Genomic DNA, 18,124 nt, shown 5'->3' with positions numbered 1-18,124 from the left:
AAGCCCAACAATACGTTAAAAGGAGCGGTTTCAGGGATCTGGTTGTTTTGTAGAAGGGCTGTTGGATGTCCTCCATAATCCTGTCTCTTTAGTGTGTTCACACGATTGTTAGTTACTTAGGTGTTGATATTAATTTGTTGGTATTAATGTTGACATTCACATGTTTGTGCATCTACCTTTGTGCACTTAACGTAGCATTTCTGTAAGACAGATTTTTAGATTTAAAGTTGCAGGGTTTATTTTTGATAGATCCTGTCACATTGTCCTCCCCAAAAGATTTTACTAATTATATTCCTTCTTGCAACAATTGAAGACAGTTTCCCCATGCCCTTGCAAACACTAGATATTACGAATACTTAAATTTTTTATTTTAGTTTTCTAAACTTTTGCTTCATTAATCATTGTGAAGTAACAGCAAATACAGAAAAAAATATACAACCCACTGACTTGTCACAAAGTAAAAATTGTTATGGAACCACGACTTATATTTGGACATGGAACACTGGCAGCGATCAGAATTCCTGTTGTCCCATCCAACCAGGCCTTTCTCCTTCCTCCCAGGGTTAACTATTGTACTGACTTGTATCCCTGTAGTTTAGTCAGTCCTGTTTTTGAACTTGACATACGAGATCATGCTGTATATGCTCGTGTCTTCTGTTTGTTTGTTTTTAGCTCTGTATAACATTTATGAGATTCACCTTTGCTAGTGCACCCACTGCCACATTTCTATTTACTTTAGAGCGATCCATGAATGGATATATAGTAAGTCCTTTCTCAACATCATTGACGGGTTCTTGGAAACTGTGACTTTGAGTGAAGTGACCTATACCGCAGGTCCTCAAATAACATCATTTTGTTCAATGTTGTTTTATTATAATGAGAAAAAAATGGTTTTGTTTTTTTGTTTTTTTTTGAGACAGAGTTTCATTCCATCGTCCAGGCTAGCGTGCACTGGCACGATCATGGCTCACTGCAGCCTTGACCTCCTGGGCTCAGGTAGGTGATGCCCCCACCTCAGCCTCACAGGTCGCTGGGAAGCACAGACATGTGTCACCACGCCTGTCTAATTTCCTTCTTTTTTTTCTTTTGAGCTGGAGTCTTGCTCTGTCACCCAGGCTGGAGCGCAGTGGTGCGATCTCAGCTCACTGCAACCTCCGCCTCCCGGGTTCAAGCAATACTCAGCCTCCTGAGTAGCTGGGATTACAAGCACCTGCTAATTTTTGTATTTTTTAGTAGAGATGGGGTTTCACCATGTTGGCCAGGCTGGTCTGGAACTCCTGACCTTGTGATCCACCCGCCTCAGCCTCCCAAAGTGCTGGGATTACAGGTGTGAGCCACTGTGCCCGGCACGCCTGGCTAATTTCTTAAATGTTTTGTAGAGATGCAGTCTTATTATGTTGCTCAGGCTGGTCTCCATCTCCTGGGCTCAAGTAGTCCTCCCGCCTTTGCGTCCCGATGTGCTGGGATTACAGGTGTGAGCCACTGTGCCTGGCCTAGTTTTGTTATACATTGTTTGGCTTCAAGTCACAGTTTGCCAAGAACCTAGTGATGACATTAAGTGAGGACTTAGTGTACTACAATTTACCTGTTCTGCTGTTTTATGAACATTTGGGTTGTTCCTAGTTTTTGGCCGTTAAGAATATTCTTGCACAGATTTTGTGTACATGTGCACGCATTTCTCTTGGATATATCCCTAGGAGTGGGATTTCTGGGCCACAGGGGTGAGTATACTTAGTTTTAGTAGCTACTGTAAAACAGTTTTACCTGATTATGTTCCCTGCAACAGGTTAGGAGTCACCTGTGCTCCGCACCATCTCTTACACTTAGTTTTGGGTCTTCTGAATTTCAGCCATTCTGGTGTGTGTGTAGTGGTATCTCGTGATGAGATTAAGTACCTTCTAATATGTTTATTGGATTTTTCCTTTTGTGATCTATTTAAGTCACACTTTAAGTCTCTTGCTCGTTTTTTTGATAGAGTTGTCTTTTTCTTACTGATTTGAAGGCATTCTTTGTATGTTCTGGATAGAAGCCCTTTGTCAATTTTGTGTCCAGTAGGTATCTTTTCCCACTATGTAGCCTGTCTTTTGACTGTTAATGGAGTCCTTATAAGAACGCTTCATAATGTTAAGGTAGCCTAATTTACCAGTCTTTTTCCCATTTAAGAAGTCTTTCTCTGCCTTAAAGTCCTAAAGATATTTTCCTACTGTATCTTTAGAAAGTTTGTTTTGGGCCGGGCGCGGTGGCTCAAGCCTGTAATCCCAGCACTTTGGGAGGCCGAGACGGGTGGATCACAAGGTCAGGAGATCGAGACCATCCTGGCTAACACAGTGAAACCCCGTCTCTACTAAAAAATACAAAAAACTAGCCGGGCGAGCTGGCGGGCGCCTGTGGTCCCAGCTACTCGGGAGGCTGAGGCAGGAGAATGGCGTGAACCCGGGAGGCGGAGCTTGCAGTGAGCTGAGATCAGGCCACTGCACTCCAGCCTGGGCGACAGAGCAAGACTCCGTCTCAAAAAAAAAAAAAAAAAAAAAAAAGTTTGTTGTTTTATCTTTCACATTTTGTTGGGTGACTGTCTGAAACTGATTTTTGAAATGGCAGGAGGTGGGGTTTTATTTCCTTTTCAAATGGAATTTTCCTGGCATCATGCAATTATGAACACTATCGAGTCATAACAAGCCTTGATATCTGACAAATCCTTCTGTCTTCTTCAAGCATATCTTGGCTGTTCTCAACCTTTTGCATATCTACATGAATTTGAGAATCACCTCACTCAGTTCTGCAGGAAAAGCACAAACAAACTGCTGTCCCACAAAAATTAAAAACTAAAAAAAAAAGCCATTGAGATTTTCATGGTGTAGCATTAAAATAATGACGAGTGTTGAAATCTATAGAATACTGAGTCTTCCAACATGGACATTTAAACTTTTATATATACATTATTCTGATAAAAATGTTTTATGGTTCTCTTCAGAGAGGTCTTATATTAATTTCACGTTATTTGATGGTTTTAGATGTAAATGGCATCTTTAAAAAGATCTTACTTTAAAAGTGTTTGTTTGATTATGCAGTAATGAAACTGGTTTTTCTGTTTTGACCTTGGATACATCAACTTTGCTCACTTATATTAATCCTAACGATTATAGTTTCTTTTGGATTTTCTTTATATGTAATCATAGTCTGTGAATTTGATGTTTTCCCTTCCCAATATTTATACCTTTCACTTCTTTATTTTACTTCACTTTATATAGTTAATTTGTGAGAGTATGAATTTTAGTCTTGTTCCAAATCTCAAAAGCATTTTACCATCAAGTAAATTGTTTATTGTAGGTTTTTTTTGTTTTTCCTTAAGTGGCTGACATCAGATTAAAAACGTTTGTTCCCTTCTTTTCCTGATTTATTAAGAGGATTTTTAAAAATCAGGAGCAGATGTTGAACTTTATCAATGCCTTTTCTATTTCTATTGAGATGATCATATGATCAAAATATTTTCTGTTAATGTGGTGAATTGCGCAATTTGTTGTGATGTGTTCTTTCTCTGTATGATGCTATTGGGTTTGCTAATATTTTGTTTAGGGATTTTTGCAGATGTTTATGAGTGATAAGAACTGTGCTTTCTCTTTTCGCACTGTCTGTGTTCAGCCTTGTGTCGAGGCCTAGGCCTGCCCATAAAACACTTAAAAGATCGTCTGTTTATTCTTTCTCTGTTCCCTGGAAGAGGTGGATTAACAACGGCCGGGTTCAGTGGCTCACGCCTGTAATCCCAACACTTTGAAAGGAGGCCAAGGTGGGAGGACCACTTGAGCTCAGGAGTTCAAGAATAGCCTGGGCAACATAGTGAGACCTCGTCTATACTAAAAATAATAAAAAATCAGCCAAGTATGGCGATGCATACCTGTAGTCTCACCTACTTGAGAGGCTGAGATGGAAGGATCACTTGAGCCCTGCAGGTCAAGGCTATAGGTAAGCTGTGATGGTACAACTGTGCTCCAGCCTGGGCAACAGAACAAGACCCTGTCTCAAAAAAAAAAAAAACAAAAAACAAAGGAATGGTATTATTTCTGACTTAAATGCTTTGTAGAATCAGATGTGAAACCAGCTAGGCCCCCTAGTTGTCTTTGAAGGAAAGTTTCAAATTTTAGTAAGTTGCATTTTTCTATAAATTTTTTCTGTTTTCTGTTTTCAGAATTTTGGCATATGATTTGTTGGGCAATATTATTTTATTATCTTGTCATGTTTTATAGGATCTGAAGTATGCTCTTTTATTGCAGATGTCTGATACTTGATTTCTCTCCCTCTCTGCTACTGTCTGAATGTTTTACCCTCCTGCCCTGCCGCCAAATTTATATGTTGAAATCCTAACTCTGAAGGTGATGGTGTTAGGAGGTGGGGCCTCTGGGAGGTGATTAGGTCATGAGGGTGGAGCCCTCATGATTTGAATTCAGGCCTTTATACAAGAAACCCCAGAGCGCAAGCCAGCCCCTTTCACCATGTGAGGTGACAGTGGAAAGAGGGCTGTCGATAAGTCGGCTCTCCCCAGATAGCAGATCTGCTAGTGCCTTGGTCTTGGACATCCCAGCCTCTAGAACTGTGAGAAGTAAGTTTCTGTTGTTTATAAGCTTCCAGTTTTGGGCATTTTGTGATAGCAGCCTGAAGGGGCTAAGACACTCTTAATCATTCCCACCAAGAGTTTAGTTTCCTAAGAATCAACTTTTGATCCATTTGTACTGTATGATTGTTTTCTGTTTGATTAATTCTTGATCATTTCCTTTTTTCTATTAGGCTAATTTTTTCCTTTTGTAACTTCTTCCTGATATGGATGCTTATCCAAGTTTCAACACCTTCTTTGTTCTAAAATGTGTATTTAAAGCTATATATTCCTCTAAAAATGGCTTTGGCCACATTTCACAAGCTGTACTTTCAATATTCAATTAAAATATACTCTGATAACAATGAACATTTCTTCTGTGACTCATGGAAATATTTAGAAGGGAATTAATTAGTAAGCATGTGAGAGTTCTTGTTATCTTTTTTGTATTGATTACTAGCAAAATTACATTGGAGTGAGAATAGAGTCTAAGGGATCCTGTGGCATTTGTTGAGATTGCCATTTGATCCTTTGAAATTTGTTGTGGCTTTATTAATTTTTAAAAATAATGTTTCTATGTGTGCTTGAAAAGGTAGTGTCTTCTTGGCTGGGCATGGTAGCTCACGCCTGTAATCCCAGCACTTTGGGAGGCTGAGGTGGGTGAATCACCTGAGGTCAGGAGTTCGAGACCAGCCTGGTCAACAAGGTGACATGCTGTCTCTACTAAAAATACAAAAATTAGCCAGACATGGTGGTGGGTGCCTGTAATCCTAGCCACTCGGGAGGCTGAGGTAGGAGAATCCCTTGAACCTGGGAGGCGGAGGTTGCAGTGAGCTGCGATCACGCCATTGCACTCTAGCCTAGGCAACAAGAGCGAAACTCCATCTCAAAAAGAAAAAAAAAAGAAAAGGTAGTGTCTTATCAAACGTTGGGTATGGCATTTTAATCTGCCTATTAGGCTAAATTAATTGTTTTGTTCAGATCTGTAATCGTAATGATTATATTGTCTGCTTGTTCCGTAAGCAGTATGGCCAGAAACTTTCCATGATAATTTTGAATTTGCCTATTCTTACTTATCTTGAGGCTATGCTATTAGCTGCCTCAGAGTTAGAACTGTTACATCTTCCTGGTGAATTAAAATGTTCATTTTGGTGTCATTTACCATTTCCTTTAAATTTTTATTTTTATTTTTTCTTTTTACCATCACACAATATGTCCATGTAATCATTTAATCAGTTTCAAGTGTCCTTTATCTCTGGTTATACTTTTTGTTTCCTTTGACTGATTGTAATGGAACTTCTCTAGGTTCTTTGGTTTCATATTTGCACTATGTATCTTTTTCCATCCTTTCATTTTTAACCTTCTGTTTTTGTATTTAAAATGTGTCATATAATTGGGTTTGGTTTTTTATTCATTCTGACATTCTGTCTTTGTTATTTTATTAGACTTACACTAAAGCTTAAATTTAAAAAAATTTTTCTTACCTATTTTAGGTTTCTGTTTCTCTTCTCGGACAGTCTTTTGGCTTATTTGTTTATTTATTGAGGCGGAGTCTCGCTCTGTCGCCCAGGCTGGAGTACAGTGGCGCCATCTTGGCTCACTGCAAGCTCCGCCTCCCGGGTTCACGCCATTCTCTTGCTTCCGCCTCTCGAGTAGCTGGGACTTTGGCTTATTTTTTATTTATCATTCCGTGTCCCCGCTCTGCTTGGAAGTTGTAGAGGCCTTTACTTTTTTTCTAGTGGTTATTTTAGTTATTGCCAGCAAGCAGTTGGCTTATTAAAGTCTAATATTATTTAGTACTTTTACCCTCTTCTTGGACAATGCAAGGTTCTTAGAGTACATTTTACTGCTGCTCCTGACTTCCATTGTTATTGTTGTTGTGTATTTTATTATTTTAAACTTAAGGAGACATTCTTAATTTTTTTTATTACAGGCATTATTCATTTACCCATGTATTTATTTCCCACGTTGCCCTTCATTCTGGCCTGTATCTCTGAGTGTGTGTGTGTGTGTGTGTGTGTATATATATATATATATATATATATATATATATGGGATCATTTTGTTCTTGTCTGGAGAGCACTCTTTAATATTTCCTTTAGTGTAGGTCAGCTGGTGATGAGTTCTTAATTTTTGTTTCATGGTATGTATAAATGATATTTTTGGAGGCTTTCTAGAATCTGTGGCTTGATGTCTTTTTTTCATTTTAGGAAAATATTAGCCTTAATTTTGTCTTGTTTTTGCCCATTTCCTGTTTTATTTATCTTTATTTTAATTTTTGTGAGAGATGGGGTCTAACTCTGTCACCCAGGCCGGAGTGCAATGACATGATCATAGTTCATCATAGCCTCAAACTCCTGGGCTCGGGATCCTCCTGCCTTAGCCTCCTGACTAGCTACAGAAGCATGCCAGCATGCCCAGCTTTTTAAAATGTTATTTTATTTTATTTTATTTTATTTTATTTATTTATTTATTTATTTTTTTTGAGACGGAGTCTCGCTGTGTCGCCCAGGCTGGAGTGTAGTGGCCGGATCTCAGCTCACTGCAAGCTCTGCCTCCCGGGTTTTTACGCCATTCTCCTGCCTCCTACAGGCGCCCGCCACCTCGCCCGGCTAGTTTTTTGTATTTTTTTAGTAGAGACGGGGTTTCACCGTGTTAGCCAGGATGGTCTCGAACTCCTGACCTCGTGATCCGCCCGTCTCGGCCTCCCAAAGTGCTGGGATTACAGGCTTGAGCCACCGCGCCTGGCCTTTATTTTTTAAGAGATGAAGTCTTGCTATGTTGCCCAGGCTGTTCTCAAACTCAAGGCCTCCTGCCGTGACCTTCCAAAGTGCTGGGACAGGCGTGAGCAACTGTGGGTGGCCTTTTTCCTCTTTTCTTTTGGATTCTAATTACAAGTATGTTGGACACATTCTCTTACTTTTCTATGTCTTGTAGCCTTTGCTTTATCTTTTCTCGGTTGTATCCTTTCCATGCTTCATTCTGGGTATGTTCTTGTGGTCTGTCTTCCAGTTTATCTGGTATCTTTAGCTTTCCCATTTTCTTACCTCTGCCTTGTTCCTTGACCCCAAATTATTACCTCTTTTTGTCCAACCCATATCTTCAGGTTTAGAAAACTCAACTCGGTTTAGAAAACTAGTTAATGTGGTAGTGTTATGCTTCCTAAATAACATTTGCATTTTAAAAAGAGTGAATACTGTGGGAATTGCAGGTGTTTTGGAAGAAACAGTGGAAGAGACTTCAAACTCTTTGGACCATAGTAGTTAGCTGCCCCTCAGCGTATGCCAAACGTTGGTTTTGCCAGTTCTTCACCTAGAGCTACAGCAAGGATAACTGTTCCCTCCTTGTAACCCTAGCTATACCACCACAAGGGGAACCACAATTAGGAGAAATGCTAGTTGGTCTTCTGTCAATCATTGTTACATTGATTGAAATTATCCCCATCCACCTGCATGTCTTCAGTTTTTTCTCCTCTGCTGTTTAATCTGTTGAATTCTTAATGTCTATTTCTGCATCTTTTTCGTTCTAGAATCTCTGAATGATTCATTTTTATCATTTCCAGTTCTCCCTGAAGTTCTCAGTTTTGTCTTTGATACAGCATGATACAGCATGTGTGCCTGGCACCTCCAATAGTTGGAATCCATGCATGTGTGTTTCTTTCTACTATTGTGGGTTTTTCTTTTTTCAATGGCACCTTTTTCTTTTAATAGACTTGTTTTTTAGAGCAGTTGTAGGTTCTCAGCAAAATCAAGTGGAGTATGTAGCTTCCCACAGACCTTCTCCCCCATCGTGGTTTTGTTTTTGCTGGTTTCCATTCATGTCATCCTGTCTCCTTGTGTCTGCATAGTTTTGCTTGTGTGCTAGAAATTGTATTTGAACAATTATTTTAGAAGTAACTTGAGGCCTAGGATCATAGGCCTCGAGAGAATTTTAGGTTTGTTTCTATCAGAGGCCTGGGAAACACTAGCAGCTGGAGTCATTTTAATTCATTTTTGATGGTTTGGTCTCTTTGAAGTAAAACTGTAATTCCTGGTAGGGCCTGTTGACTTTGGCTCACTTCTACTCTTTTTTTTTTTTTTTTTTTTTTGAGACTGGGTCTCCTCTGTCTCCCGGGCTGGAGTGCAGTTGTGCGATCTCAGCTCACAGCAATCATCACCTCCCTGCAGTCTTCACCTCCTGGGCTCAAGTGATCCTCCCACCTCAGCCTCCCTGAGTAGCTGGGACTACAGGCGTGCACCACTACACCTGGCTAATTTTTGTAGAAACAGGGTTTTGCTATGTTGCCCAGGCTGGTCTGAAACCCCTAAGCTCAAGTCATCTGCCTGCCTCGGGCTCCCAAAGTATTGGGATTACAGGCATGAGCCACTGTACCTGGCCTCACTTCTACTCTTAAAAGGGCAGTATTTTGAGTACTAATCCAAAGAAGGGGGTCATGACGGTTACTGTCCCCATAGCCCTGAAGTTTGGTTAAAAGTTCCTCTCAGTCAACTGTGGAATTATCACTACCCTCTCTTGGAAAAGCAGATCCAGATACCTTTGTCCTTCCCTATTCTAGCAGTTCTTCCCTGACTTGTTAGCTCTGCCTTCAAGCAGATATTTTGTCTAGCTTTTTTAGTTGGCCTCTGCAATTTATTGGCCTCAACTATCTATTCTCGCATTACATGAAGTGGAAGTCTAACCTCTTCATTTTATGACACACACACACCAAAATCTGAGGATGCTCAAGTACCCCAGTTAAGTCCTCCATATCTGCAGATTCTGCATCTGGAATTCTCAGACACCAAGGGCCGACTGTGTGTGTGTGTTGTGTGTGTAATTCTCCCCATCTGATGCCTGGAAAATACTTCATTGTTATAATTTGCATTTCCTTGATTTTAGTAAGATTGAACATCTTTTCATATATATATATATTTACACACACACACACATATATATACATATATATGCACACACACATATATATACACATACACACACACACATATATATATATTCCTTTTGTCAATTTATGTGGTCCACTTTTGGGGGTAGTTTTTTCATATTGATTTCTTACACTTTACATATTCCTGACATTGATACTCTGTTACATGTTGCAAATATTTTCTCCCAGTCTTTCATTTATCTTTTGCCTTTGAATTATGACTGTGTTATATAAAAACTTTTTATTCATTCATTGACTTATTATTGAGATAGGGTCTCAAACTCCTGGGCTCCAGTGATCCTCCCTCCTCCGTCTCCCAAAGTGCTGGGATTATAGGTGTGAACCACTACACTTGGCCCTGCTAAGGCTTTTTAATTTAATTTAATTTTTATTTATTTTTATTTTTGAGACAGAGTTTCGCTCTTGTTGCCCAGGCTGGAGTGCGGTGGTGCGATCTTGGCTCACCGCAACCTCCGCCTCCCGGGTTCAAGCAATTCTCCTGCATCAGCCTCCCAAGTAGCTGGGATTACAGGCCTGCGCCACCACATCTGGCTAGTTTTATATTTTTAGTAGAGACAGGGTTTCTCCATGTTGGTCAGACTGGTCTCAAACTCCCGACCTCAGGTGTTTCACCTGCCTCGGCCTCTCAAAATGCTGGGATTACAGGCTTGAGCCACTGCGCCTGGCAATTTTACATTTTCAAATGTTGAGAGACCTTAATGGCTTCTGGGTTTTGCCTCTTAGAAAGGCTTTTGCAGTACACTAAGGATGTAGTACATGTTTTACACTTCTTTCTTATATTTAGTAATTCTTTTGGACTGGGGTGTTTCTGTACTCTGGGAGATAGCTGATTTCGTAGCTAACTGAGTAGAGTGTAAGGATAGGAGCTGCTCATTTCCATCTGCTGTGAAAGGTTTTCTCAGGCCCCAACAACAGTGTGCGGGCCTGAGCTCAATCCGTGCTTTGAGGTTCTTCCCACTCCCTCTCGCCCAGTCCTGCCCTTTGGAAGCTGCAGCTTGGATGTTTTCAAAGGCCATATCCTCCGGGTTATATGCAGTTGAGGGGAGCGGTTAAAAGGGAGACAGGAGATGATGGTCTGTCATCAGTAGAAATATTGAGGCCAGTGACATGTGAGGCCCAGTTACTTTTTTTTTTTTAACAGCTGTTTATTTTTGTGAAAGTGAGAGCTATGCAATCTAAAACAATCCAAACCAGATGTGAAAGTCCAAAGAAGGAAGGGGAGAGAGTGCCTCACATTCCGCTCTGTAGAGGGACAGCTGTGAGCGTCCTTCACCTCCCTCCCTGCCTGCGTCACACATGTGAGCATGTGTATGGCTTTACGTGTGTCAGCCCTGACAGTGTGGTGTGTGTTGAGCTGTCCCTGGTCTGTATGGACAGACCCACATAGCTTGGAGCATGTGTTGAAGAGTGCAGATGTCAGAGCCAGCGTACCGGGTTTGAGTCCCTGCCCTGCCAATGACGACGGACAAGTGATGTCTGTGTCTGTTGCTTGTCTGTAAAGCGCGACGCCGGCCGAGCTGCCCTGTCGGGCTGCTGTGAGGGTGGAGTGAGTTAACACACACACAGCCTGTGGAAGGGTGGCCGTCTGCAGTTGTCTCTGGTGACTGTGACGTTCCGGAGGGAATGTCGTGCTAAGTGACGCCTTGCCGAACACCCTGTGCACCCTTCCCGCGGGTGTCGAGTGATGCTCGCTCGACACTCTGAGTGTGGCCAACATGCGGGGCTCAGGTGGCTCACTGCCTTTCCTTCCAAAGGCCGACTGTGGGGACCTTGCTGAAGACGGATCATCCGTTTCAGGGTCCGGAGTTGGGGTCCCACACCGCTTGCTGTGAGAGGTCAGGGGGCGGTGCTGGCCTCCGAGCAGCCCCGTGGGGCTGAGGGCTGGCCCAGGTGCCCTCACAGGGCGACCTCCTGACGCCCCTGCTCGCTGTGGCCCACGCTCCTAATCCCACCCTCAGGTTCTGAGGCAGGAAGCAGTTCCCGCACTTGGCTACTGGGAAGGAGGGTTGTGTGGGGGGCAGAGGCTTCCTGTGTGACCTGGAGCTGATCTTTCCTGCCCCTGCAGGTGCAGCAGTACCGCGTCGCCATGACTGCCAAGGACTGCTCCATCATGATTGCGCTCTCCCCCTGTCTGCAGGATGCCAGGTGAGGCGCCCACTGCAGGGCATGCAGCCTGGGTCTCGCGGGGTTTTATGGACAGCTGGTTAATTGTTAATAGGACAGCTGGTTTCCCCATACTTAGGGACTCCTTGGCCTACGTGACGTCATGGGGCTTACAGCTCTCGCCCTCTAGAAGCTTGTAATTCGGTCGAAAGACAGATTTATGGAGAGTAACTTAAAAAGGTTGTTATTACATTGAAAGTTACTGTTTTCTAAGAAAATACTCCAAGAGCTCAGAAACAATGTGGACAGTGAGCTGCCCATTCCATTCCCTCAAAGAAAGCCAGTCCCTGAGATGCGTGGGTGCCTGTGGCCCTTGTTCCTTGGTTTCCCACGGTGCCAGTGTGGTGCACCTGCCTTTTTACTACCATAGTCATTTGAAAGCCTGTGAGGCGCACATTTTCTTCTGCTTCCTCCTCTGAATAACCGGCCTGTGCGCAGCCTTCTCCCTAATGCCACTGGTTTTTGTTCAGTCCCCTCTCACTGTTCCTGGGAACTCAGGATGAAACTGATAATCTCATCGTCGTTAGACAGCATCTCCATCACTGATCTTCAGGGGTGCCAAACCCTGCACCCTGTATTTGCGGAATGTTCCACATTCTTCTAACATGTGTTCCTGGGTCAAGATGACCTTGGTTGCTGGCTGCCAGCCACTCATTTTCCCGGTGCTTTTGAACTAAACAGTTCCCAGGATTCCTGTTCCCTGGCAGGCACAGAATTGTTTACTTTCCAATATGAAATACTGAGGAACATGATAGGGCATAACTGAAGTAGAAAAAAGGTGGTTCTATTTAGTTGAAAACTCCTGTTATCCCCTAAGGAAATACCTACAGGGCTAAGTTATGAGGAATTCCTTAGCTGGATTAAGCTGCTGGTGGTCGAAGAGAGAAAACCCACAAGGATACCACTGTTCAGCAGCCCCCGGACCAAGGATGCAGCCGGGCAACAGAGATGTGCTGGGATGCGGGGTGCTCAGGTGGGCTGTGAAAGGTGTTACTCACCTCGCCTAGCACCTGGGAATCTCTTAATGCCTGGTCAGTGATGTCAAAATGGAAACGCAGCACCCGGGGAAAGGGGAGGGCCCGGGTCCTCACAACCAACTGCTCAGCAGAAACGACACTGGGAGGAGAGCGTGTGTCCCGAAGTGCTGAGCCACACGGCTTAGACCTGGGGTGAAGGAACGGGAATCATCCGGCACAAAGCACTCTAGCCAGGCCTTTCTTAACAAAAGGAGAGGATCTCAGAGAGGCTTCTCCTCCGAGAACATGAGAACATGGCATGTGGGGCTGGGCCTGCTTCCAGGAAGGTGTGCACAGTGGCCGCACCTGTGAAGTCCCAGTGACTGTGGTGCTCTAGAGGCCTAGGGACAAGCCAAGGCTGGGATTTCTCATGAGTCGTCTTGGCATCTTGAGATGTCTGGTAGACCTGAGACTAAATTTAGATCCCTAGACTTTAATTTACAGCTCACAGATAGACTGACCACATTTCAACTTCTTACACCCCCTAAAATAAAGGCTTCTCCAGCTCTGTGCTACTGTTTCTGCCCTGTCATAAAGGAAAATGTCTCAAGTTGGATCTGCCTTCCTGTCGCTGCAGAGCTTTGCCCCTTTGGGAATTTGGAACTGTGGAGAGAGCCGCCACGGCTTCCCGTGCCTAAACCCTGCTGCTCCTCTCGACCTCCCATTTGAAACACAGTGCGCGGCCTTGGCTTCTCCACCCCGATTCCCGGCAACCCCCAGCGGGTCGGTGTCCTGGAGAATGGCCTTCCAGGCAAGGGCAGCACCCCCTGCAGCCAGAAGGCCACCTGAGCCTCATTCTCCAAGGCTGCTGGAGGGCACACTTGTGGCACAAAGCGACATGTGTGTCCCTGGAGCCTCTTGCCCAGTCTTGAACTCCGGGGTGCTGACAGGAAGAAGAGCATTTCTGTGTCAGGAGCTGGTGCCTGCTGGTCACTGCCGTTGGCTCCCATGGAGCTAGCTTGTAGTTGACCCAGGTAGTCAGACCCTCCCCGGGAGCTGCCTGGAACATCCTTCCTGTCTTTACACCCATGGTCGTGTCAGGTGCTGCTTCTGAGAAATTAATTGAGGTGTCCTTTAAAATATGTAGCCCTAGTCATGGGCTGGGGATGTGACTGTTCCAGCCCAGGTGCACCAAGCTTGGGTCTCAGGCCTCAGAACCGAGGGGCGCCTTGGGCTTCTGTGGTTCTCACAATAAAATGTGGCCCCTTGGGGGGAGCTGCAGGCGCCTTCCAGCTTCTGGAGGAGGCTCACGACCTTCATCTGTAAACGAGTTATTTGCTGTTTACTCTTCAGGCGAGAATAGTTACTGACCCCAGCAGCTGAGTCAGGGATTCGTTTTTCCTACAAACAGGATTCGGGGGCAGGTGGCAGTGAGCGCCGAGGCCGTGGTGAGCAGTGTCACTCACAGCAGGGACGTGCTCATCAGTATTTCCTCTCCTCGGCAGGAGCCTTTGAAGTTGGGGTTTGGTTTGTTGATTTCTAAATCTTCTAAATCTCGAAGAGTAGTAAACATTGGGACACCAGAACCCAGGATACTTCTCTTGGACTGAACTGAGCTTAGGTCACTTATTTAGCCAGTGACTTGAGTGCTGTGTGCCCTGAGATGAAAAGCGGGACACACAGCAGAATTCAGCACTCGGAGTGATCCTAAACGTGTTTTTCAGGGCAAATAATTATTCACATCTTGTTATAAGCACATGACTTCTGATGTTTATTAAAACCACAAAACTAAGCCCTGAGAAGCAAAATACAAAGGACTGAAGATAAAATTTGAGAATAAAATGAGAAACCAGATCTCTTCAGACGTGAACCAAAGGAGCCCGCGTTTCTCAGCAGCCAGGAGAGGCACAGGAGGCGGCTTGTCGACATTTCATCCATTTGGCGCTGGAATGGCCAGATCTACTTTTTACTTTTTCTTGGGTTTTGTAATACTTGGCTCATGATAAAGGGACTTTTCAGCGTTCGTTTATACCACTGGGCTGGGGGAACACTGCTCACATGATCCACATAATTACTTTTCCATCTTTCAGTCCTTTAACCCTCTCTCGCCTGGTATGGTGGGGTGCACTGGCCTGAGGAAGCTTTGCGTGCTGGTGCACACAGCCAGCGCAGACAGCTGTCCACACGCACAGATGCACAGAACGAGTGCTTTTTGTGAGCTGGGGTGTGAGGCCATTCACTTCTCTTTTAAAAGAGATTGATTTATCTAACTTTGCAGAAGTCAAAGAAAAATATTAAAAAAACCCATACTAGTTGAAAGAAGGAAGGAAGGGAGAGAGAACGGGAGGGAGAGAAATGAATGGGAGGCTTGTGTATCCTGAAATGGTATTTTTTACTTGCAGCTCTGATCAAAGGCCTGTCGTTCCTTCATCGAGGTCCAGGTTTGCCTTCTCTGTGTCTGTGCTGGACCTTGACCTCAAGCCCTACGAGAGCATTCCGCATCAGTATAAACTGGACGGCAAGATCGTCAACTATTATTCAAAGACTGTATGTGCCAAAGACAATGCCGTGATGTCGACTCGGTTCAAGGAAAGCGAAGATTGCACGTTAGTTCTCCACAAGGTCTAACCCTTTCCCTGCAGTGTCTTTGAAACTTGAACACAGAATGTGAAGGTTGAATGATAGAGCTATTTTCTGTTGTGTTGGGTGAGCTTTGGTTGTGAATGTTTTTGCTTTTAACCCCTGTTGAGGTGGGATTGCCTCTTGGAGACATGGAATTGAAGAGCACTGGGAACATCTTCCTGGACAAGGAATGTAGGACATGCTGTGTCCCAGGAAGCTGCTCACACTCTTAATATGGAAGTGTCCGTTAAGCCCTGGGAAGACCTTCTGGATAGATCTTCCTTCCCAACCAGGGCTCATGTCTGATTCTCTAATGCTAAAAGCCTTATTCTAAGACCCAAGGTTTGGATCTGCTACCACCAGACTCCTAACATAGAAAACTTGAATTGTCACATACATTTTACAGTTTGAACTTTTAAGAAAACATGGATACTACTGGAACTTTCCCCAGCTGAGTTACATGGTCACTTTTCAGTGCAAGCCACATATCAACACAGGTTTTTAGGTGGTTCCCTGCTGCAGAGCGTGACCTCGTGGTCGTGCAGACGCCGGTTCTGAGCAGTGTAGACTCAGGGTCCCTGTGGAGGTGCTGAAGCCCGTGGTTCCACACGGGGCAGCAGGGAGCGCAAGACTCAGGTCAGGATGGACACCACTCATGCGAGCATTGACCTTTTTTTTTTTTTGCTTTACAATTTAATCTTTCACATGAGGGGTATATGAGTTGTTCTTTCCCACTAAAAATTGCTGCTGTAGAAGTTGGAGGTGGAGCTGTGACTGGCTGGGCTGCTGGGGCCGGGCTGGGATGTGTGCCCCAACAGCTCAGTGCTTTCCTGACACTCCAGTGTCTGGGCTGGTTGAGGAACGAGTTCTCTCTTCCTCCCGGACCGAGTTCCTCCCTCGGGTTTGCCTTGAGACGCATTGAGTTTTTGGGCCCCGTGGCCTCTCCCTGTCAGGCTGCCACAGGCCCTGCTTCCGGAAGGTGAACAGCTCCTGGCTGCTGCCGAGAGGGTTCTCGTTGGGGTCACCAAAGTGTGCCCGGCTGCTATGAAAAACGTTGGGAATCTTGGTTTCAGTTTTTTATTCTATGCTAGGTTGTACAGACTTATTTATATCATCGTTTTGAGGGACTAATGGAGGCTTATTGTAACATATAATATTAGCGAAACCATGGAATTATATGAAAATTATACATGAGAAATAAGGAAACTATTTTGCTGATTGTAAATTTTTGTGGGAAATTTTGTGATAACTTGAGAATTATACTTGTTTGAATCAAGGCAACTCTTCTAGAATTTATTGTTCAATTCTGTCATATTCTAATTCTACACTCAGAGGTGCAAAAAGATACTTACACAACTGGACACTTTTACTGTTTGCTTCTCACTTCAAATGACACCGTCTCATACACACGGGTCCTGTGTGCCGGGATGGGGGCTTTGGAGACTCACCTAAGTGAAGTGCATGGAGCTCACAGACGGGCCACAGGCTCTGGGAAGTGTGGAGGGAGTGGCTGTGAGTACTGTCTTGACCCAAGGGAGTTCACTGTTGCTGGGCTGGGGCTGGGGCAGCCTTGTTTGGGATGATTTTGCCCAGTGTCATGGTGTGTGGAGGATGCTGGGTCCTGGGTTCAAGTGCACATGAGAGGGAACCCCAGTCCATGGGAAGGTGGGCTGGGCTCCCGAGGTCCTTCAGGGCTGCAAGAGTTATTGCCTAGCACAGGGCCCAGACAGGGCTGGACTAGACACAGTGAAAACAGCCTGTATTTGAGGGAGAAAACAGGTGGATCCCCACTCTGTCTGGTCTTGGCTCCCACCAGCCCGGGCTGTGAGGAGCCCCTGAGCAGTGGGTGCCACTGCTGTGGATGCGTTTCTGGCACGTTCTGGAAACTGCTGTTGCTGTGTAGTCATGGCAGCCCTGATTGGTTTGAGACAACACGTGTTCACAGATACTAACAAACAAACAATGCTAAATGGGCGACTGATGATGAGGTCACGGTTCTTATGGCACATCCGGGACGATCAGTGTAGCACTTAGGCTCTGCAGGGGGGTCTCTCATAAAGGACCTCATTCCTCACGCCCTGGCCCAGGAACAGTGCTGTCTTTGCTGTCTTAGCCATTCTTGTTACTAAGCTGACAGCTCCACTTTCTTGTGGAAGACCAAGAACAGTGTGAGGATTTGCCGAGACTGCCTCTCAGTGCCACTGTGCGGACCTGGGGGAGGTAGGGAGCGTGGGCGTGGCTCCCCTGGGCTGCTAAGGACAGTTTAAAAATGAGGTGCCACAGGCATCCATCTCCAGAGCCCCCAGGAGGCAGGAACCAGGATAAGGGTGGCTTCTCCCAGCTGAGCAATGTGGCCGCCATGTCCAAGGTGGACTCGGTGTGAGGCCACGGTGGGTGGGGGGATGGGTCCTCCCCACACATCTGAGGACACACGACCACTTGGTACATTCTCTCAGATGTTAAGCTTATTTTTATAAACCACATTGTACATGTCACTTTTATTTGGCATTTTATACTTAACTAGCTGTATTTATTTTTCATGTCATCAGAATTTCCATATAATGTGCCATAACTGCATAGACAGCATGTCTTCAGGTTGTGGTTCTAAGTGGAAAATAGCAAATGTTTATATTCAATAAAATTGCATGCTCCTCCGCGCAGCATCTTAACCCTCCCGTTCACTGTTTTAGAACTAGTTGTTCTCCTCTGCACAAAGCGATTTTATCAAGCTTTCCAGAGCAGCTTCAATTCCAAGCACTCCGAGCAGGGTTCGGAAGCTGAGAGGAGCGGCTTCTATGGCTCTGTTCTTGTCCAGCTCCAGGGCTAGAAAGAAAACGTTAAACCGGGTAAGAAACT

At 44.6% G+C, this 18,124-nt stretch overlaps 2 protein-coding genes across 6 annotated transcripts in view; one reads left to right on the top strand and one right to left on the bottom strand.

Moving 5' to 3' along the window:
• IPPK (inositol-pentakisphosphate 2-kinase) overlaps window positions 1-16,549 on the top strand; it is a 62,095-nt gene extending 45,546 nt beyond the window's left edge. For 2 of the 5 annotated variants that reach the window (XR_012424900.1, XM_005582249.5), the window contains exons 12-13: window positions 11,593-11,672; window positions 15,049-16,549. Coding sequence is in view for 3 of the 5 variants with exons in the window: in XM_005582249.5 (XP_005582306.2) it covers window positions 11,593-11,672; window positions 15,049-15,274 (306 nt within the window). In the remaining 2 variants the exon portion in view is untranslated. Of the gene's footprint in view, window positions 1-11,592; window positions 11,673-14,370 lie in introns of all 5 variants that reach the window. The other 3 variants (XR_012424901.1, XM_015436582.4, XM_074017856.1) reach the window with 2 other exon arrangements.
• A 1,215-nt stretch (window positions 16,550-17,764) lies between these two features.
• CENPP (centromere protein P) overlaps window positions 17,765-18,124 on the bottom strand; it is a 271,071-nt gene continuing 270,711 nt past the window's right edge. Inside the window, exon 8 of the mRNA XM_005582256.4 lies at window positions 17,765-18,091. Coding sequence (XP_005582313.1) covers window positions 17,961-18,091 — 131 coding nt within the window. The 3' untranslated portion in view covers window positions 17,765-17,960. The remainder of the gene's footprint in view (window positions 18,092-18,124) is intronic.

This window comes from Macaca fascicularis, chromosome 15 (assembly GCF_037993035.2).
Source record: "Macaca fascicularis isolate 582-1 chromosome 15, T2T-MFA8v1.1".
In the NCBI taxonomy this organism is placed as follows: domain Eukaryota; kingdom Metazoa; phylum Chordata; class Mammalia; order Primates; family Cercopithecidae; genus Macaca; species Macaca fascicularis.
This window is presented reverse-complemented; position numbering and strand designations above follow the sequence as displayed.